At 45.0% G+C, this 21,826-nt stretch overlaps 1 protein-coding gene across 7 annotated transcripts in view; it reads left to right on the top strand.

The window, feature by feature from the left end:
* Positions 1-13,226: 13,226 nt before the first annotated feature.
* The window catches only part of LOC140602733 (ribonuclease pancreatic-like), a 44,707-nt gene continuing 36,107 nt past the window's right edge, over positions 13,227-21,826 (top strand). The window contains exons 1-3 of one of the 7 annotated variants that reach the window (XR_012005621.1): positions 20,175-20,232; positions 20,333-20,513; positions 20,605-21,127. Coding sequence is in view for 1 of the 7 variants with exons in the window: in XM_072772695.1 (XP_072628796.1) it covers positions 13,488-13,560 (73 nt within the window). In the remaining 6 variants the exon portion in view is untranslated. The other 6 variants (XR_012005622.1, XR_012005623.1, XR_012005620.1 and 3 more) reach the window with 6 other exon arrangements.

Below are 21,826 nucleotides of genomic sequence, written 5' to 3'. Positions count from 1 at the left end.
TTTTTCTTTTTTCTTTTTTTTTTTTCTGCTCAGTTCTGATGTCAGGGTTGTGAGCTCGAGTCTGGCTCTGTGCTCAGAGGAGTCTGTTTGGGTTTTTCTCTCTTCCCTCTGCCCCTCCCTTGCACTCTCTCATTGGAATAAATAAATCTTTAAGAAAAAGAGCGTGCATTTCTGTTTTGCCAGCAGTGAGGTATGTTGTTAATGCTGTTAAAGAAGCCCCAAATGGAGTCATTTGTCCCCCACAACAGCAAAGAAAGATTTAATTAGTTTCAATCTATTCCACGAATTTGACCTTTTAATAGTCTGAAATTTTCTGATCTGGGCTCCTGCAGTAAGTAATATACATGATAAAAACCCTGCAGCTCCCACTCCCCACCCCAAGATGTCCTGGCCTGATACAATCCTTTCTTTCCTTTTGCTAATAACTTTTTGTCCTACTCTCTTTTCCTATGAAAACCTTCCATGTTTTTATTATTTTTTTTAAAGATTTTATTTATTTATTCATGAGAGACACACACAGAGAGGCAGAGACCCAGGCAGTGTGTCTCCCTGCGGGGAGTCCAATGAGAGACTCATCCCAGGATCTCGGGATCACAACCTGAGCCGAAGGCAGACAGTCAACCGCTGAGCCACCCAGGTGCCCTGAAAACCTCCCATTTTGTTTGATTCCTAGAAGCTCCCTTTTACTTGCTAGATGGGATGCTTTCTGATTCATGCATTGATTAATAAAGCCAATTAGATATTCAGAGTTACTTCATTGAATTTTGTCTAAGAATAGCAGTCTAAATTGGAACAGAACAAGAGCTTCAAGGAGAACAGGTCCCCACCCTGGTAATCACAGGCCCTATAACAGCTGGAAGGGAAAGGCCACCATTGCTGAGGAAAAATTTCAGACATGATTATCAGCTGTCAGGCTGTTGTCCTGAGTGGAGAGAATAACTGAAACACTCAACAATAAGAGAAAGGATAAGTAAATGATGGAAATCTAGGATGGAAAACTATGCTGCCAGTATAAAATACACCCCGGGAGAAAGCTTATGGGAACGGGAAGACATTCTCTTTATTTTGTTATGGCAGGGGAGTGGGGAAGGAGGAGCAGAATCTAAAATACTATGTATCCCATCACACATTGTATTTTAAATATAATAAAAAAATGCTGGTTGGAAATTTGTGAATATAAAGAGTGTTTATCTTTGGTTGGTGAGATTACAGCTGACTTGTCTTCATTTTTTTGGTTTTCTTTAAGATTTGTGATTTTTTCCAGATTTCCTAACATTTCTGTATTGAATATGTGTTACTTCTCTAATAAGAAAAAAAATAAAGATGTATTTATAATATTGGCTTTTTAATTCAGACGTTCTGAGGTCCTTTCCAGCCTCATCAAACCCTCTTCTTGCTGCGGGGGGGGGGGGGGGGGGGGGACCACAGGCTCACCTAGACTTTTGGACTCCTCCTCCAGGTGGGTGAAACTGATAGAGGAATGTTTGGAATCCAAGGGTTACTCAGAGAGTTCTTAACTGATTTTTTGAGGTCAATCCACTTCTTTCTCCCCAAGAACACTTCAAGAAAAATGCTTCATCCTCTGGATAACTGCAATTTTCTCTCTGTTGTTTTGCAGAAGGTTGAATGCTAGTACACACCATCCAGGGAACCTATACTTTGTTACGAGAATATTTTTCTCCAAGATGAATCACCATTGACTTCTCCCTTGACCTCTTGCTGTTTTTTTCTTATGAAGGCAAAGTTGGTGTCAGGAAGAACATATGAACTTAGGATGAGGACAGATAGGATATCATCAAAAGCCTTGATTTTTACAAATTGAATATATTTGACACAGAATATTGTGTAAATTTAAGATATACAATGTGCTAACTTGACATATTTATATATCATACTATGATTGCTTTTGCAGCTATATTTAGTATCTTTACCTCATTACATAATTATCCATTCCTTTTAGTCTTTGGGATAATTACACTTTAGTCTCCTGGTAAGTTTGGTAATTATGGTACGGTATTCATTACACTGCGCATCAGAGCTCTATGATTTATTTACTACTCATTGCAAGTCTGTACCTTAAACAACATCAGTCTTATCCCCTCACCGTTACCCCCTGGCAACCACCATTCTAATCTCTGGTTTTTAGAAGTTTGTTTTAGATTCCATTTATAAGTGATACCATGATAAACTCGTCTTTTTCTGTCTGAGCTATCTCAGCGTAATGTGCATGAAGTCCATTGGTGTTGTTATAAATGTCAGGATATCTTCGTTTCTCATGGATGAATAATCCATTGTGTGGATTATTATTATTTTTTTTAATCCACTAACCGGTATATGGGCGTTTAGGCTACCTTAAGGGCTTTACGATGAGGAAAAGGCAACGAACTCAGCGGCCTCAGCTTTGACTGACAGGAGGCTGGCTCAGTCCACATAGCGAGCCGCCTTCCCCCTAGGGGGTGTGAGTTCGAGCCCAGTGCTGGGCGTGGAGCCCACTTAGAACAAAACCCGAGAGGGGTGCTGTGGTGCGCGATGGAGGGGAGGGCGGGTGCCCACACAGACGACACCGTGGGCGAGGCCGCCTTCCGAGGAGGGGGCCTCAATGCTCAGGTGTACATGTGCCAGGGCATGTGGGTCCTGCAGCTGTGTGGGCCGTGAGCACCTTCTCCTGCAGCTGTGTGGCCGCGAGCACCCTCCTCCTACAGCTGTGTGGGCCGCGAGCACCCACCGTCCTGAGGCTGTGTGGGACCGAGCACCCTCCGTCCTACAGCTGTGTGGGCTGAGAGCACCTTCTCCTGCAGCTGTGTGGCCGCGAGTCCCCCCCCCCCCAGTAGAGGGAGAGCTGCCCTCTGCGGGGGACAGGGAGGGGCCGTCACCCTCAGCTGACCTCCTGGCTCCGCTGGCCCCCACCTTCCGGGCCAACCCGCGGCAGGGGGTGGGGGTGAGGGGTGGGGGCGCAGGGCCCTCCCGTGCTTGGCATGGCTCTTCCTCGCCTCCTTCCCCACCGCCCACATCCCTCCCTAGTGACTCGGGCCCCGCTGCCTCAGTCTCCCCCATCCCAGCCCCCGGCTCGCCTCCCCGGCCCCGCGGCCTCTGCAGAGCTTGGGAAAACGCTGGATCCTGCCGTTTGGGTGTAGGAGCCGCTCTGTAGCTTCTGGGCCATGACCCGGTTGGGCCTGAAGAAGGCTCCACGGGGCCCTCGGGTCCCAGGGAAGGGAGGGGAGTGGTGGACGGAAGGGGAGAGCACCGGGGCTGAAGGTGCCACGAGGGCCGCAGGCCGGAGGAGGCCGCAAGGGGGCCGCAGCCACACGTCCTGGCACCTGTGGCCGCGGCGGCCCAGAAGCACCGGCAGGGCCCCGGCGCCCAGTGTGCTCCTCCTCAGGTCTCGGGCCTGTAGCCCCGCAAAGCCCTGTGCCCCGCCGCTGCTGTCTGTGCAGCTGGCCCCTCCCAGTCACCCCTCCACCCCCCAGGTCCAGGCAGGGCCCCCGCAGGTGAAGGCCGCGGGTGGAGGGCATGCTGCGTGTCTTCGGTGTGAAGGAAGGCAGGCAGACACATTGGCCTTCTAAAGACACAGATGAAAATTCAGGCGTTGCCTTTATTTCAGCAAAATCACTGTGTTGTTACAGTCTAGCTGTTCTAATTTTTACACAATGTATGTTTTTCTTATGAATGTCAAATTAGCTGATCTTTCTCAGATCATTGTAAGTTATTAGTTTTTAAAAATTAATTTCCATTTGATAATATTTTGCTCTGTTAAAAGGTTGTGGTAGTGTTTATTATCAATACTGTTCTTTTTTTTTAAGATTTTATTTATTTATTCATGACAGACACACAGAGAGAGGCAGAGGGAGAAGCAGGCTCCAGGCAGGGAGCCCCATGCGGGACTTGATCCCAGGACCCCAGGATCATGCCCTGAGCCAAAGGCTGATGCTCATCCGCTGAGCCCCCCAGGTGTCCCATCAATACTGTTCTTAATGCAATATTTGGGGGAGCCTGGGTCGCTCAATGGGTTAAGTACTCAACTTGATTTCACCTCAGATGGTGACCTCAGGGTTGTGGGATTGAGCTCTGCAGTGAGCCCCACATTGCCCTCGAGCCCTAACCTGGGTTCCTCACTTAGCAGGGAGTCTGCTTGAGATTCTCTCTCCCTTTGCCCCTCCCCCTGCTTCTGGGCATGTGCTTTCTGTCTCTCTCAAATAAATAAATAAAATATTTAAAAGAAAATAAAGCAATATTTAGATTTGAAAATGAGTTGTGAGTTTTACATATCATGTTGTAACATTGAAATGGGGTTGCATGTGTTACATTAAGATTATCACAGTGTTACAGATATTTTTGTCTTATTACATAAAGTTCTGTGACTTCTTTTGTGATTTTTACCACTTCTTCAAGCAATATCTAGATATATAGAGTCTTGTAAAGAATTAGTATGAAGGTTCACACTACATAGGTACTAATTTAAGGGTAAATAAAGTGAATATTGCAAAACATGCCTCAGCTGTCATCGTGCTAATTCGTGAGTACCCTCAGAACTGTGTATTAGAATGTGAAAGAAAAGAAGGAAAGAGATGCTTGGCACCATGATACATTACCTGGGTAATAAAACATAAAAATGCACTGCAGTCATGCTTGCTGTATGGACTCAACCAGCCAAGCACCCCTCACAACGGTGCCTCCTGTCAGTCAAGGCTGATGCTGGTTGGAGTTATTTACCTTTTCCTTAAAATATCAGGGCTTTAAGGTATAGAAGTAGCCTAAATACCCATATATGGGTGAGTGGATTAAAAAATAATAACAATCCACACAGAGTTATAAAAACCAGAGGCTAGAATGGTGGTTGCTAGGGGGTAGGGGTGAGGGGATAAGACTGATGTTGTTTAAGGTACAGACTTGCAATGAGTAGAAAATAAATCATAGAGCTCTAATGTACAGTGTAATGAATACTGTACTATAATTACCAAACGTACCAGAAGACTAAAATGTAATTATCCCGAAGACTGAAAGGAATGGATAATTATGTAATGTGGTAAAGGTACTAAATATAGCTGCAAAAGCAATCATAATACAATATATAAATATGTCCAGTTAGCACATTGTATATCTTAAATTTATACAACATGAATGATAATACACACCATCTGGGGAACCTGGGTAATAAAACAAAAACAAAAAAAAAGGCACAATCTATACACAGTCTTGTCACTCAGACATAGTTCCCTTTTAAGGATGTTGGGCAAGAGGTGTGGAGAAGTATTTCCCTTGGATCAGAGCCAGGTCAGTCATGAAAGCAGAGGTTTAGGAATATTGGTCGCCCTGGACGTCAAGTCACAGAGGCACCTGTGTTCCTTAATACATTTATTATTTTGTATGTTTGTGTCAGTTACCTGTCAGCCTTTTTCAAATGTGAGGCCCTGGGAAGGGCCTTGGTCTAAGGCTAGTTTCTATTGTGTCTTCAACACTGAGGCAAAGTCAAGTACACAGTAATAGGTGATTCCTAATAATATCTGATCAAATATTTTTTGAGTGAAAGTGATGGAGGCCTAATAGAGATGTGTTGGTGGCTTTCTGGATGCCCTATAGTTAGTGAATTTTAAGCAAAGAAGAGTTTCTTTAGAGTACAGATAAGAGGGAGAAAGGCTCCAGGGCAGGAAAAGTTTAGAATTGTTGGCCAAAAAGAGATTAGTTTAGAAATGTTCTCCAGGCAAAGTACAAATACAGATAAACTCTTGAATTGGCTTTGTATGGACATTAGGAGAGTAGTTTCTATTTGAGCCATGAGGGCTGGGCCCAGAGTTCAGACTGAAAGAATGCTGCTGCTTCAGAGAGGAAGGCATAAATGGCTCTGGCCTAAAATGGGGACTGGCAATGCGCAACTTTGAAACAACCTGGGGCAGGCTTCAAAGCCTCCATAGTAAGTGCGATCGTGCCAAGCCAAATTGTGGGTGTGAGACAGGATCTATAAATCTTCTCTAATGCTATCTAGGGAAATATTGACTGTGAAAAAAGTCATTGTTACCGTGGAAAAATAATATTTGCTCTTCACATAACTGTCAATCAGAAGAAACAGGAGGAGGTCCAAACCAGGGAGGCATAGGGATAGAATAGAATCTCAGGCTACACTTCTTGAAGAAAACGACTTTGTCACTCAAGGGTGTATCAGAACAACTCAGCCAACTGACCGCCAAGCTGGCTAAGAAGGTCTCGGTGTGGACCTGTCCTTGAGCTATGCTGGGTCAACACCATTTGCCGCCAACCTCTGCTTTCCCTCTCGGTCTAGAGGGTTAGGGGGAGAAGTTTTAGAGAACGGGCTCAGCAAGGTTTAAAGTATAAAAAGGAAGGGCCATTTTCACAGACTTGCACTTTTCCAGAAATTTTAGGGACCTGCTGACAGCTGTCAGACTATATTTCTCACGTATAGCTCTTCTTAAGAAAAGAGTCTGTGATGCGGCGAATCTTAACTGCTTTGGGCCTTGTAGCAAACTGAGGTTGTAAGCTGCCTTCTGGGGCCCAGTCCTAGGGATCTACCTAGCTTAGGAAAAGTCCTTCATTTAACTGCAAGTTTGGGCCTGTGGCTTCTTGCTTTAGGGGGAGAAAGAAATTTGGCTACAGCCTTGGCAAACTCTCGGAAAAGGGTAACTGGGATATAAAGGGACAATTCACAGTAGAGGATTATGGTTAGTGAAATGCGCCTTGGGGAAGGTATCTATCCTCACTAGTGAAGAAAGACATATCAAAACATTGGGACACAATTTCTCCTAATAAAATGGCAGGTTGCAGTGAAACCTATACTCTATGCCTAGCAGATGGCATTGTGAATAGGTACAAATGTCTTGGAGGGCAATTTGGAGTATGTTAAGAGCCGAAAGGATGTCCTTTGATCCATTGATCCCAATTTTGTTTTACTGTAAACACTTACAGGGTCTCTTCCATATGACAGATAACGTTTCAGGCAGAGACATTGGAGATCGATGTTGTAGATCGTTCCCTTCAGGAACTAACATTCTGCAGGGGGATGGGGGGGGGGGGAGCACAGCTATCATCCCTTCTTTCCAGCTGGCTTTGAAGGGCTCCTTCTGAGGAGGGTCGAGTAGAAGAAGGTGTGACCAAGTGTTTCTGAGATGTGGAGAAAAGGCAGTGTAGAAAAAGTGGAGGGAATTTGCAACAGATTTCTTCACTAGGAAAGGGGGAAGATGCTGTGTCTCAGGCAGGGTCTGATCCCACTTCCTATCCTTCATAGAAAACAGGGTTCTGAGGTGGACTCTCCTGCTTCTGCTGCTACATCAGACTATTTTCTGGGGCCTGGCTCCTCCTCCTCTTCTTCTTTCTCTCCTCCTCCTCCTCTTCTTTTCCTCCTCCTTCTCTTCCTCCTCCTCCTCCTCTTCTTCTCCTCCTCCTCTTCTTCTCCTCCTCCTCCCCTCCTCCTCCTCCCCTCCTCCTCCTCCTCCTCCTCCTCCTCCTCCTCCTCCTCCTCCTCCTCCTTCTTCTTCTTCTTCTTCTTCTTCTTCTTCTTCTTCTTCTTCTTCTTCTTCTTCTTTCTTATTAAAAAGTAATTCACTCATTCATTTGTTTTTATTAAATGATTTTATTTATTTATTTGAGAGAGAGAGCTGGACGCACATGCACACAACTTGGGGAAGGAGCAGAGAGACAGGGCGAGGGAGAAGCAGACTCCTGGCTGAGCAGGAGCCCAACGCAGGGCTCAATCAAGAGTCACAGGCTCCACTGCCTGAGCCAGCCAGGTGCCCCCAGGCCCAGCACTTCTACGGTGGCATCAGGGCTACAGAAGGTCCGGGACACCCCGTGCGGCCAGTGTCGAGGGCGCGGTGAAGGGGCAGCGCAGGGGAACCGTCTCCAGGCCCTGCAAGTCCATCAGTACCTTCGCTCACAGGAGCTTCTGCGGCGCCGTAGCCGGAATCCCGTAATGGGCAGCTGTCGCATCAGCCGCCGAAAATACCGGCTCACCAAGTGCGTGGGCTCCAGGCCTGGACCCTAGTGTCCCCGCACGTTTAGGATCCGGTGCACGCGCATCCTCGCACCCGGGGGCTTGTGTGCGGAGCTAGGCGGCTCCTGTGGACGCGGTCGGGGATGTCGGCTCCGCCTTCCGTGCTGCCCTCTTCCTTCCTGAAGCCGCACCCTCGCTGACCGTGGCCCGCCTCTCTCTGGGCTCCTCAGGAGCGGGGGTGGGGGTGGGGGTGGGGTGGGGGGATGGAGACAGTGGGGCGACCTGGGTGGACAACCAGGGAAGGGCCGCTGTCTCCTCCGGGGTAACTGCCCTCTGCCCGGGGTGCGACATCCTAGGCTGGCACCTGCTGCTTTCCCAAGTCTCCTTAGCCCCCCCTTCACCCGGGGAATCTTCGCTGGGTGCGCAGTGCGTGGGTGGGGGGCTGAGGAGGAACAGGGGGAAGCACCTTTTTCCGAAGCCTTGATGCCCCCTAAGGTGATGCTCTCTGACTCTTGGGGCCAATTTGTTCTCGAGCTGCTCTAAGGGAGCCCCGCAGCCCGCAGCCTCTCCCTTAGGGCGCCCGCAGCCTCTCGCGCCTCTACCCGCACCGGCCCGCAGGGGGCGCCCCGCTCCCCGCGCCCCGCATCCCGCGCCCCGCATCCCGCTCCCCGCATCCCGCACCCCGCGCCCCGCATCCTGCTCCCGCTCCCCGCTCCCCGCCCCGCGCCGCCCCTTCTCGGTTTTGCTTAGCAAAGCCTGAGACCAGCTTTGTCTTCTAAAGGCTCTTTGAGCCCCGCGGAGCGATGGAGAAACAGACACGCAGGACTTAAAGACCTCAAAGTAGGCGGTGCTCTAACCCAGGAGCCCCCAGAGCTCTTGGCTTTTCTGTCCAAGGCCCAGGTTTCTTTTCTAAAACCAGCAAGTATTCAGGTTCTTGTGTCTATCACAGTCCATCCGTCCGTCCGTAGTATATAAGCGGGTACACGCGCACCAGCTCCTCCATGTGTATCGTGTGTGTGTGTGTGTGTGTGTGTGTGTGTGTCCACTCCATCTTATCCCCCGCATAGCAGCGTCCTATGCACAGTGTTCTGCACCTTGTTTTTCTGGTCACTAACAACATATTTCAGCACAGGATGTACCTCACAGTAGTAAATGGCGGTATGACCTTCTAGTCTGGTCTAGGGCTATTTCATCATTTCTTTACATCAATTTGTTATTGGGGTGAACACTTTGTTCTAATCTTTTACTACTACAGACCGGCTGGAATAGGTATCCCGGGACAAAATAACAACAAGCGCTGTGTGTTTAGCTATTGACAAACTCACTTTTATGCACTGTCAGTGTTCCTGGGACCTGGTCTAGTTTTTTGCACAGTGTGGGTCAGAGGAAGCTGTGAGTTGGCAATATCAATCACGTGTGTGTCACTGGCCCCATGAAATCCTGGGAAAGTATTATTTTTTAGAGTATAACAACATGACTAGAGAAATGTTTTGCTTGAAATGAGAGCCTGGTGACATCTTTGCCCATTGAAGTCACCATTATCATTTCAGAGTCCTGGTATTTTTAATACTGAAGGCAGTGAAAGGAATCCCTGTTTTTATGTGTTAGATAAACTTGGATGCAAGCAGGCAACTAATTTAGTTTCTAAATATAGAAGATTTTAGACCAAATTGCAAGCTCTCATTTCCAAGCGACTTCTCTGGGGTAAGCACTTATTTAAATTGACTGACTCATTTCATCCTCAAAACAGCTTGCAAGATAGGTACTACTATCTTCAATTTAAGATTTTATTTATTTATTTATTTATTTATTTATTTATTTATTTGAGAGAGAGAGAGAGAGAGAGAGAGCACATGCAAGAGTCAGTAGAGGCTGGGGGAGGAGCAGAGGGAGAGAGAGAACCTCAAGCAGACTCCCCGCTGAGCTCAGAGCCCAATGTGCACCTCCATCTCACAACCCTGAGATCATGACCCTGAGATCACCACCTGAGCTGAAACCAAGAGTTGGCTGCCCGAACGACTGCAGCACCCAGGTACCCCTATTATCCTCATTTAAAGATGAGGTTGCAGAGGCCCACATAGTTAATAGTAGTGACAGAAGGAAGAGTTTCCCTCAAAAGCCAGAGTTTTCCCATATATTCTGGGCAGCCCCGTAGAGGGAACTGGGATGCACATTATCTTTAGGGTAAATCTTTTCTTTCCTTTCACCTCTATTTCTTCATCTCTAAAATAGGAACAATCATCCAGGATAACTTATCTGTATTACCTGGTGTATTTTCTAAGTAATGATGTTGTTTTCATAATAAATTACGCGTTCTAGAATGTGAGAGATGGAAGGGGTCTCCACTCTGGTGGTTCTCATCTCACTCTTTGTATCCCCAAGGACTCCTGTCATTATCCCTGTCTGTGAAATACATGTTTTTAGAACATTCTAAGTAAACTGGTATGTTTATTTTGGGCCATTGTTATTGACCACATACATACAAATATAGTTGTCAAGCAGCACTTCTCATTACCTGATTTAAATGGAATTATCTTGGGGCCCCTGGATGGCCCAGTTGGTTAAGCATGTACCTTCAATTCAGGTCATGACCCCAGGGTTCTGGGATTGAGCCCTACATGGGGTCTCTCATCAAGCCTTGCATTGGAGTGGAGAGCCTGCTCAGTGGAGAGTGGAGAGCTTCTGCTCAGTGGAGAGCCTGCTTCTGTCTCTCCCTCTGCCCCTTTCCCCCAGCCCTCTGCTCACACACACACACACACACACACACACACACACACTTTCTCTCTCTCTATCTCAATTAAATAAATACAATCTTTTAAAAAATGGTATTATCTCTACAACAACCCTCTGCATTCAAATGCTTCCTTATCTCATCCTATTCATTTGTAATGTGAGTAAATGGGTTTTCATTAAAGTTTTGGATTATTACTAGTATACTAGTTTTATCAAGTGTAGCATACTTAGAGGGGAAGGAGTTGTCTACACTGGCACCTGAATTCAGACCTTCCCTACAGCTGCTTCTCTGCCCCACCACTCTTTGAGGCTAAGGATGCAAACATGGTTATCCATTACCAGGCTATTAGCCATGGCAATGGGAGGAGGAGATTAATTGTAGCTGAGCTGTCAACCCAAACATATAGGTTTGGTCACTCAATTAATGACTTTTCCTAGAGATGCAGAAGGCCAGCTATTGCATTAAGGAGTGAAAGAAGGTAGGATTCCGGGAGGAATTTTTTTTTTTTTTAGTCTGTACTAAGATGCCTAAGAAGACTTTATGTAATTTAAAGATTTCTTTATTTTAGAGAGAGATAGTGTGCATGCACACAAGCGAGGGGAGGGGAGAGGAAGAGAATCTCCAGGCCAACTCGGCTGAGCCAGAAGCCTGCTGTGGGCCCCATCCCACCACCCATGAGATCATGACCTGAGCCAAAACCAAGTCCCACGCTTAACCGCCTGAGCCACCCAGGCCCTCCATGAAGACTTTAAACGTATGTGGTGATCACTAATATATAATCCTTGTGTTCCCCTGATTCATAAAGAATCTCATATTTGGTGATTTTTTCTTCTATTGTATTTGGGAAATCGCAGAATTTGAAGGCATTGGAAGTATTTTTGTTGCCCCGCTCTCCTCTCAACAAAGATGAAAACCAACTGTCTTTATAAAGCCCCTCGTTACTGGAGATCTCGTAGGGAGGGAGAGGCTCTGGGGGTTGAAAGATCATGAGGAGAAGAGCTCCGCTGTCCACCATTCTAGTGAGGAGACTAATCTAGCATTCAGCATTTCTTCTGCTTCTGCATAAGGCCTGTTTTGACTAGCATATCAGAAGGTCCAGAATGGCTGCCAAAAAGACCTTGTAAATCTGCTCCATTTGGGGATGGAGGCTGCAGTGATAACAGAACCCCTAATGCCACCTGAATGGGGAGGTCCTGGTGAGATACGAATGGTTGGGGCTGTGGTAGGATATTCTTTTCCTCTGTTGTAGGTTATTCTAGAATAGCCCCCAATATATCACACTACATATATGACCTTGTGTAATCCTCTCTGACACTAACTCTAGGCTGCTTTGACTAATGGAAAGTGGGTTTGGGTGTTGTGACTTGTGTTCACTCTCTTGGAGCTCCGAGCACCACATAAAGAAATTCAGCTATCTTTCTAGAGAACTATTTGGGAAGAAGGATCCTGGCAGGTGAGTGAACACCAGGAGAGAAAGGCCCAGTGTCCATCATCCCATCTAGGGGACTCAGTATGTGAGTGAAGTCATCTTAAATGATAACCGCAAGATCCAGTCCAGCTGACACCAGGGCTGTTCAGGGTTGAGCTAACCTGAGTTCAGCCAATTTACATAATAATGAAAATTAATTTTAAAAATTGCTGCTTTAAGTCACTCAGATCATTTGCTATGCAGCAAATACATGCAGCATATATTTATAAATATGTAAGAAATGTATATTAAATCTCTATATGTATATAGGATATTTGTGTGTGTGTGTGTGTGTGTGTGTGTGTATGCCTGATGCAAAATAAGTGTTTAGAAGTGTTAGTGGTTTCTTTCTTTATTTCTATGCCTTCTTAGATAGCCACATAGCAGGTAAAGGGAGAAGGACGCTGAGGGGACCTAAGCTATGTATCACAACAATTCACCACCCAGGACATCTTCCTAAAGTTAAAGATATTTTGCCCTCTTGCTTTCTATTGGGCTAGAGGTAGCTGAGAGCAAGAAGAGAAAAGCTTCCTGCTTTAGAGATATCTGAGAAATGAAACCACTAAATTAATACTTGCTGAGGGATTGACCTCTTCAGGCTATTAGCAAGTCCACTAACCTGATGGTCTCAGAGGTTCTTACTCCTGAAATCACCCCTCGCTCTTCTGTGCTAATCTTTCATCTTGCTCAAATGCAAAAGTTGTTTTGACTATTATATATATATATATATATATATATATATATATATATATACACACACACACAATATAATATTATATATTTAAATTTTTACATGTGGAGACTTATGTTTATAATGCACCATGCAAATACAATGATTTTATTTCATTTAATCATAATGTGAACCAAATTTACACACATTCACAGGCTGTTTTGAAGGTGAAGAAAAGAGGTGAGCATCTCCCAAGAGTCTACAGTCAGCTAATTGAAGAAGATCTGGACTAAATCCCACACTTCTTGCCCTCAGCCTTCTACTCACATAGCTGAGACCGTGTCATGGCCCCAGATGCCTCTGTCCAAAGAGGCAGCACGCACCGTGCTCTGTGAAAGGGGTGCTGGTGCATACTTTGTCCAAGGAAGTCCCCAGATCTCACTTGCTGTCATCAGGGCCAACCATCCAAAGGCCTATGCAGAGGCTTTGCCCAACATCTGTGCTCAGGATAGGAGACGAGCGCGGAGGCTTGGGTTTCACGTAGGCTGGGAGAGATTACAACCAGGGGAGTGGCCCTTCAGTGTGACCTGTCTGGCTTCTTAGTCATTGTTGGCTCTCCTGCAGCAGTGGGAGCCAGCCTGACCTATCCTCTTATTCCCGGTGTTTCCCACTGTACATGGTTGTGGTAGGCGCTCAAAGTTTCCTGAGGCAAGGACATCTATCTGATCGACACCTGTCTGTGAGGCTCGGTGAGTACTCCCTTCCCTCCGCTTGGGCCACTAGGAGGACAGATGCTGTTGAAATTTTCCTTTTTTGTTCTTGGTCTCGTGTCTCTTACTGATTTATTTCTTTCTATTTTATTGTTTACTTTTTCTCCCTCTCTCCCTGCCCACCTCCACTTTCTTTTTTACAATACAAGATATCTTAAATGTAAATTTTATGATTAATTTTGTAAAGAAGACTGACTGGCAAATCAGACAAAACTGATCACATTTTTTCCCTTCTGACTCCCTGGGGCTTATTTGTCTCTTGGATGGCAGATACCAGGGGAGGAGGCCTCAGCCTCTTAGCCTAAGGCAGGGACAGGCACAAGTCCATCTGCATCCTGATGCCTCTCAGTCCCAACTAGGAAGAAATCCCGTGGATTGGTACATGGTCTTTCAGTGCAATGGCTTTCCTTGTTTTGTGATATGGCTGATGAACTCATGCTTAAGGGCAACGTTGTCGTGCTGCTAGTGAAACTAGTTCAATCACAGAGCACCCTGCTGCAGGACAGAGGTTTGCCCAATGGATCTGGCTCCTTCGGCAAAAACCTTTGCTGGGCACGCTGGTTCCAGAGGGATCATAGTTTCTTGCTGTTGTTGACAACTTATTTTTAATTTTTATTCTTCTTTAAGTAATCTTCATGCCCAACATGGGGCTCAAACCCACAACCCTGAGATCAAGAGTCACATGCTCTACTGACTGAGCCAGTCAGATACCCTAGGATCATAGATTTTTAAAACTCTGGCTGGGGTCGGCCCAGCCAGGGCTCTCTACGGATATAGGACAAAGGAGCACCAGAGCACCAGTCCACATGGCATCACAGAACAGTGCTAGTCTCTGCGTGGGATGGCATGAACAGAACCCTGACATCTTCAGAATATGAGTCATGTTCATGTAGAAGCTTCTTTAGAGGTGCAGCATGGATTTTAGTTCATGATAAGCCTTAGAAGAAAAGCCAAACATTGGGCTCCAACTGGGAGTCTCTCATATCTCTCTTAATGGACTGGGACTTTGACATGAGGGCCACAATGGCATAGCAGGGAGAAGATGTAGACATCTTCTTGCTCAGTTTGTGACTGAAGAAAATCTTAAAATTATCCTGTTGCAACCATCTGGGTCAGGGTATCCCATTGTCCAACAACTAACTTAGTAGTTTCCAGTCTAGACTCAGGAAAGGAGTCCCAAGAAGGAAACTTATATTTGTCATTAACTCATTAACTTCTCCACATGTTCTAGAAATACTGTTTCTAATTCTAATATATTATCTTACAATAGGGACCCATTCAGGAGACAACTTTCTGGAAGGATATGTCAGTATTTTTGAGAATCACTGGGAATGGCCCCTCCCATCCTGGAAGTTGTCTAGAAAATAAAGAAGAGAGGGGTGCCTGAGTGGCTCCACCGGTTAAGCATCTGACTTTTGATCTCAGCTCAGGTCTTGATGTCAGGGTCATGAGTTCAAGCCCTGAGTTGGGCTCCGTGCTGGGTGTGGAGCCTACTTAAAAAAAAAATGAAGAAGAAATATGAGAAGAAAAGGATGGAGAAAGAGAGAGAAAAGAAGGAAGAGAAAAAGGTGTATAGTAGGAAAAGGTATCTGTAAAATGGAAATTATTTTTCATTTCTGAATTAGTGGAGTTCTTTACTAACTGCATTAGATGTGCCAAACTCTGTGTTAGGGCCTAAAATCAGGAAAGGAGGAGAATGTATTATGGGAGGTGCTATCCTATTTTTCTTGTACAATTCTTGTTCCAAATTTACACTTTGAACTTGTGAAGATGCCTTTACCCTAGCTCTAAAGGTACTATGGGCATCAGCCATCAATCAAACCTCCTGAGATTCTACAGGCCGGGTCAGTTCCCTGACTCTCCTTCTTTTTAATCCTACTCCAGCCTACCAAAGGAGGCTACCAGCCTAACATAGAAAAAATACATTACACAGAGGCCTAACATCGAAAAAATAGAATAAGGAGGGACCATTTGCAAAGAGGAACCCATATTCCTTTTTGTTTTTAGTCATATCCCCTTTTTTTCTTCAAACAGACATTCTCCATCTCATCACCTTCCACTGCTGGAAACTTGAGTCTTTGAATTTCTTACTGTTCAAAAATTTGCAGATTGTTAAAGTATTTCGTTAAGTTCTTTCTGTTTTTTTTTCCCCTCTGCTTCACTTGCACTGGATTGACTTTCTCTCATTTTTAGTCTTACCTGATTGCTGCCTCTACTCTATGTCAGCTAACAACCTGAAAAAACACAGAGGTCATCCTGTGAGATCTCAAAAAGAATGAGTGTTGTGTAAGGGACACTAAGTTTCTAGAATCTTGTGTTAGTTCACATGTATGCTGTTTTCCACACACCTGTTATTTATATTCCCAGTGGTTGTTATTTCACTATGTAAAATGGGAATTTTATCTTTATTTATAAACCAGCTGTTTGTGGACTGAGCATTCTATTTCTGAAACTGTGACTCATAGGGTATATTAAGATCCCCAAGTAGCTTATGGGAAATTAGAGAAACCAGATGCATGGTAGAAGTAATAACATTTGTATGAACGTGGTTTTATGGGAGTTTAAGGGATGGAGGAAGTTATTTTCCCTATTGTATCCAGGAATGCTTCCAGGAGGAAGCTCCATCTGAGCAAGGCAATGAGGATGAGCAGGGGTTTGCTGGGCAATAGGGAAAAATGGGCAACCTTGATAAATGGATTGATACGGAAAAAGGCACAAAGGGGAGGAAGGTCTAACTGCTAAGATATACATGTTAAATCACTGATCCAGCTCCTAAGTGAGAAAAATTGGAATTAGAATCTTGAACTAGTATAATATCATCTTCCAACAGAACTAACCCATATCATTTTTTTTACTATCTTTCTATATTCTTATTATCTGAAAATGCAATCATGTTATTGACGTCCTTAAATATTAAATATGGACATAAACTTTGACCTGGACAGGACTGAATGCAGAGCTAGTCATCTGCTTTGTCATCTTGTTTTGTCAAATTCCTCAATTCCTTTGATTATTAAGCGAGTTTATTCACGTACGTGGTATGTGAAGCATTTTGATAGGTGATAAGGATGTAAAAGTGAATTAGGAACAGTGTAATGCTGTCATGCTTGTAGTCTCTGTAATGCTAGTAGTAATGGTTCTAGTCTCAACCGGTAAAGAGCTGAACTTGAGTGTTTGAGAGGCAAAGCCCACACACTGTAGTCAGAGGGGGTATAGCCAGCTCAAGAGCCTCTCTGATTTGCTTATTCAGTAGGTTTTGTTGTTGCTTGTTTTTTTTTATTTTTTAATAGGAGTTTTGAAGTTAGTGGTAACTTATCCAAATGGGAATTTTCACATAGAAAATTTGCATTCTGGCTTCCTTAAAAGTAGCCAAATGTACGGTCACCACTACCTCAATGTAACTATCAGCTAGGGAGTCTTGCTAAAACTGAGACTGAATCAGCTTCTAACATACTACTCTCCTGGTGGAATCAGAGTAAATGAAATAAATTGTTGCAAGAATTACTTCTTTATTAACTCTATGAAAAATATGAGGAACATCTCTAGTGAGCGATTCGAAACACTTCCATAATGATGAAAATATGGAGCCTGCTTGGTTTTGAGCAGAATTGGATAAATCTGACCAAATCTTTGACCTTGGGCTTCCATTTTTTCCATAATGTCTTTGGGTCTTTTCTTCTTCTGTGAAAACGTTTTCCAGGTAACGTTTGAGTTTAAAGCTTGAGATAAAACTCTGTAAATATGAAATCTGAATGACGAGTAGGAAGTGAGATGATTGATGTAAAGTGGGGCACAAAAATATTTAAAGCATGAACTGTTGTGTGTTTATTTTAATGCAAATGAATAATCAATACGCTAAATCTCCAGTTTCACATGTTTCATTGCTTAGAACTAAACTGCGTGAAAAAGTGTGTTGATAAAAATAGGAAATGTTAATTAATAATACAGATGGGATGGGAGCCATGGTGCCAGTTTCCTGACGTCTGGGAGACTCTAAGATAAACAGGCTTACCTGGTCTATGCCGTAATTGTCTGGCTTCTCAATTTGAACCTGTTTGCCAACAATGCTGTTTTTCAAGAATAGTCATTACCAATGATATATTTAGTAGTTGGGTCTTTCCCTTTGATGCCTTTTCTGAGAAATTGTTGGTCCCTTAACTGTTAAGATATGTTCATCCCCCAAAGCCAGGGTATTTTCCTGCATGGAGCATCATGCCCTCCTCTCTCCTACTTGCCTCATATCCTTCCGTCAAGAGGGACAAGCTGCATTGTCTGCTAAAGTGCGTGAGCTTTTTAAGAAGGGCTTGACTCACAGCCCTACTATTCACCTACTACGTCATGACCTCAGACAAGGTGTGTCTTTTCTGCCCGGAAAACAGTAAAATTCTTTCCAGATACACAGACCTAAGTCTGACAGTGGGTTACTCTAGATCCTAAGCACAGGTAAAAACACCAGGACGTGCAGAGAGTGTAACCTACTCAACAGCATCATCGGGGGGCTTAACCCCAATTGCCCGGTGTGAAACAGGTACGCCGAAGAGGCCGCGTCTCCTGGTTCATTTCCAATATTCCACAAAGCATACAAATTGTGAGTGATGCTGAGATATTTTAGGCTGCACTGAACCCATCCATCAAAGCTTCCTTTTAGGTTTAATGAGTTTTAGGCCTCTTGTTTTCCTATTAGACCAGAGGTTGAACCCTACTGGAGTTAGGCAAGGAGGGAAACTACCCCACGGATGTTTGTTGACTCCAGGGCGTTAGCCAACCACCACTCTTCACACCTGGACAGGCTCAGGGGCGTAAGATCACCCTGTAGTCTCCTGTGCTGAACCTTTCTCTTGCTCAATTGAAAAACAGCTCTGAGGGATACGGATTTGCATGTTGCCTTCCATGTAATAGTTACATGATTTCTTGATCATCTTAAAGCAACAATAACAAAGCAACAATAATAAATAGACATGTTGCATTAGTCAGGTTTCTCCAGAGAAACAGAGCCAAGAGGATACACATAAGAGATTCATTATAAGGAACTGGTTCACGCAATGATGAAGGCTGGCAGGTTCTAAGACCTCACAGGTGATTCGGCGGCCTGGAGATGCAGGAGAGTTGGTGGTGTAGTTCCAGTCTGAAGGCAGGCAGGCTTGAGACCCCGGGACAGCTGATGCTCCAGGGTAAGTTAGGAGGCAGAAAGCAGCCCATGTCCAGTTGAAGCCCATCAAGGAGGAGAATTCTGTTTCATTTGGGGGAAGGGTCTACCTTTTTATTCTATTCAGACCTTCAAGTGATTGGATGAGGCTCACCCACATTAGGGAGAGCACTCTGCTGTACTCAAACTTTAAGAAAAAAAAAAAAAACAAAAACAAAGAGGGTGGGTGTTTGGCTGGCTCAGTCAGGAAAGCATGTGGCTCTTGATCTTGGGGTTGTGAGTTCGAGCCCCACATTGGGTGTAAAGGTTACTTAAATAAATAAACTTTAAAAAATGTATTAATCTTACCCCAAACCATCCTCACAGAAATATCCAGAATAATGTTTGATCAAATATCCAGGCACCCTGTGGCCTAATCAAGCTGACACATAAAATTAACTATCACATAAGTATACATACAAACATATGTGTATATATAATAAATTTTGTTTCAGGTAGCCAGGCTATTTCTTCTGGATTTAGGTATAATCTTTTAAGAAAATCAGATTTACATTAGTAGAAAAATTCAGAAACACGAGTTGCATTTTTCATAGACACTCTTCACACACACATACCTACTCATTTCTTTTATCAGGGATTCAGAGAACTACAGAGAGTCTGAGCTGGAAGGAATTTGTCAGGTCTTTCTCTCTAAGTCTTTCATTTAGGAGCTGAGGACCAGAATGGGGGTGTCGTTTGTCTAGCTGACACAGGACATTTGTCTAGCTGACAGAACTGGGAATTAAATACATGGCTCCTTGATATGAGGATTCCACTGGGGCTGTGTGGCAATTAGACAAATGCAGTGGGTCTACGTGCAACCTGTAGAGGTCTCCAGGTAGAGGGATGGAGGGAAGGAAGGAGGCAGGAGCTGGGACTGGGTGTGCAAGAGGAAGGAGGATATGACTTGGTGAACTCCTCAGGGGAGTAGAGTGAGGAGAGAAGAGAATGGGAGAGACTGGGAAGGGCTGAGGGCCTGGGGTCTGGGAAAGGAGGGACTGAAACCAGGGGGATTGAGACACAGGTGCCCTACTCTCTGCCTCTTCATTTCCTCTTCGGGGACAGAAAACATGACTCAGATGTGGGTCCTCTTCCTACTCTCTTCTGGACCAGACTGTCTTCTTCTAGGCCAAGAACGGTGTGATCAACCCCCCAGACTCCTCAGCTCTACCACTGGGGATACGAATGAGAAGCCCTCCCCTCTATGGCAGGGTGGGTTCTCCACGCTCAGCAGCACTTGGCACAGGTGACCACTCCTCCTCCTTGGTGAGGCTTCTTATGACAGAAGCCAGGATGAAAAGCACCCTGAGATCAGTCCTGGCGCCCCCAAGGCAGACAGTCAAGCCGCAGGCTGGTTTCTCGAACGCCACTGTGGCTCTTCTGTGACCTCACAGAGCATTTGTTTTCAGCCCCTTCCAAAAGTTCCTTCTCTTCTTCCCGGTACTTGGATTTGGGGGAGACCCAGGGTCAGTATGTCCTTTCTCCATCTACACACACTGATCTTACCCAGTCTCAAGGCTTTAAATGCCATTGAGATTTCAACAGTTCCCAAATTCATACCTTTAGGCCAGCTCTCTCCTCTGGACTTCAGACTCATATTTCCAAGTGTCTGCTGGACATCTCTGTCAATTCAGTTTAATAGACCTGTCACGTCAAACTTACTATGTCCCAGACGGGAAGACTGACCTTCTCTTCTCTTCCTCTCCTACAACTGCTTCTCCAGTAACATTCCCCTCCTTGGTCAAAGGTAATGTCATCCTTTCCATTTTGAGGCCAGCAGTTCCGGGGCTGTTCTTGATTCCTTTCTTTTTTTTTTTTTTTTTTTGTCCCCCTTCCAGCCTGTCAGTAAAGTCAGTTGTTTTCACCTTCAAAACTCATGCAGCGTCTAGCATCCAGCCGTCTCTAACCTCCTCCACTGTTACCACTTAGTCCGAGAGACCATGTCTTCCCACCAGGATCATGATAAAAGTCTGGAACCTGGACTCCCTGCTTCTACCCTAAACTTCATCACAGCAGCCCGAGCAATCCTTTCCCACTAGAACTCAGGTCATGCGCATGACCTCGGCTCGCCAGCAGGTGGCTCCCGGAGCTGCCTCGGCGGCGCGCTCGGAAACGGCGGAGCAGTGCCGGGCTTCAGAGGACGCGCGCTCGCTGTGCGCCCCGAGGTCCCCCCCACCTCGCGGAGGAGGCCTCGCGCCGTCAGGTCAACTGGGCCGCTGCCCTGGTGGCTTGACCTCCCGCCTTTGTTCGGCCTTTGCATTGCCGGGTCCTTCCCACCGCTATGGAGAGGCGGCCCTTTAAGTCTGTATGACTGCATTACCTGTGCAAATGGAAATGTAAATTAAACATCAAAAAAGCAAATCTAGTAAAAAGGATGTTTTCCTTTGGTCCTTGTTTGTTAGATTCCAATTTTCTTATCCAGACACAGTTCAGGGTTTGTTTGTTTGTTTGTTTGTTTGTTTTTATCCTTTCAGTCTTTACACAGTCACATATGTTACACACCTTTTAAAGCTTGTTAACATATATATGTGCACGTGTTTCTCTCCTCTTTTTCCCTTACAAATACATTTCACAGGCAGTTTATTGCACCATTACTTATTTCCCACTAAGAATGTATCTTGGCATACTGGCATCCTTCATGCAGTAGCAAAAGCCTACTTCCTTCTATTTGTATGGTTTTCTGGGTTTTTTGTTTGGTTTGGTTTGGTTTGGTTTTCTGTTTAAGGATGTATCATTATATTTTAACCAGTCCCATATTCAGAAAATTCTGTTTGTTTCCAAACTTTTACTTGTATAAACAAGCTAGAACCCTGGAACAAAACAGTAACATCAAGTCCCACATACTTATCCGTAGTGCACATGCTGTCTTCCTTGGAGGTAAGTTCTGAAGTTCCTGCATGGGAGAGGGGACAGGGTGCTGTGGGTTGACAACAGAAAACCCTTCCAGATGCACTTGCTGCTACTGGACCTAATGAAGCCTAGGAAAAGTGAACATTTTTGGCACAACATATTAGTAGTAGTAGTAATGGGTGTCGGAGAAGTCAGTATCAATTGGATTAA

Source organism: Canis lupus, chromosome 13 (genome assembly GCF_048164855.1).
Source record: "Canis lupus baileyi chromosome 13, mCanLup2.hap1, whole genome shotgun sequence".
NCBI lineage: Eukaryota > Metazoa > Chordata > Mammalia > Carnivora > Canidae > Canis > Canis lupus.
The sequence above is the reverse complement of the archived record's forward strand: the minus strand, read 5'-3'. Positions and strand labels throughout refer to the sequence as shown.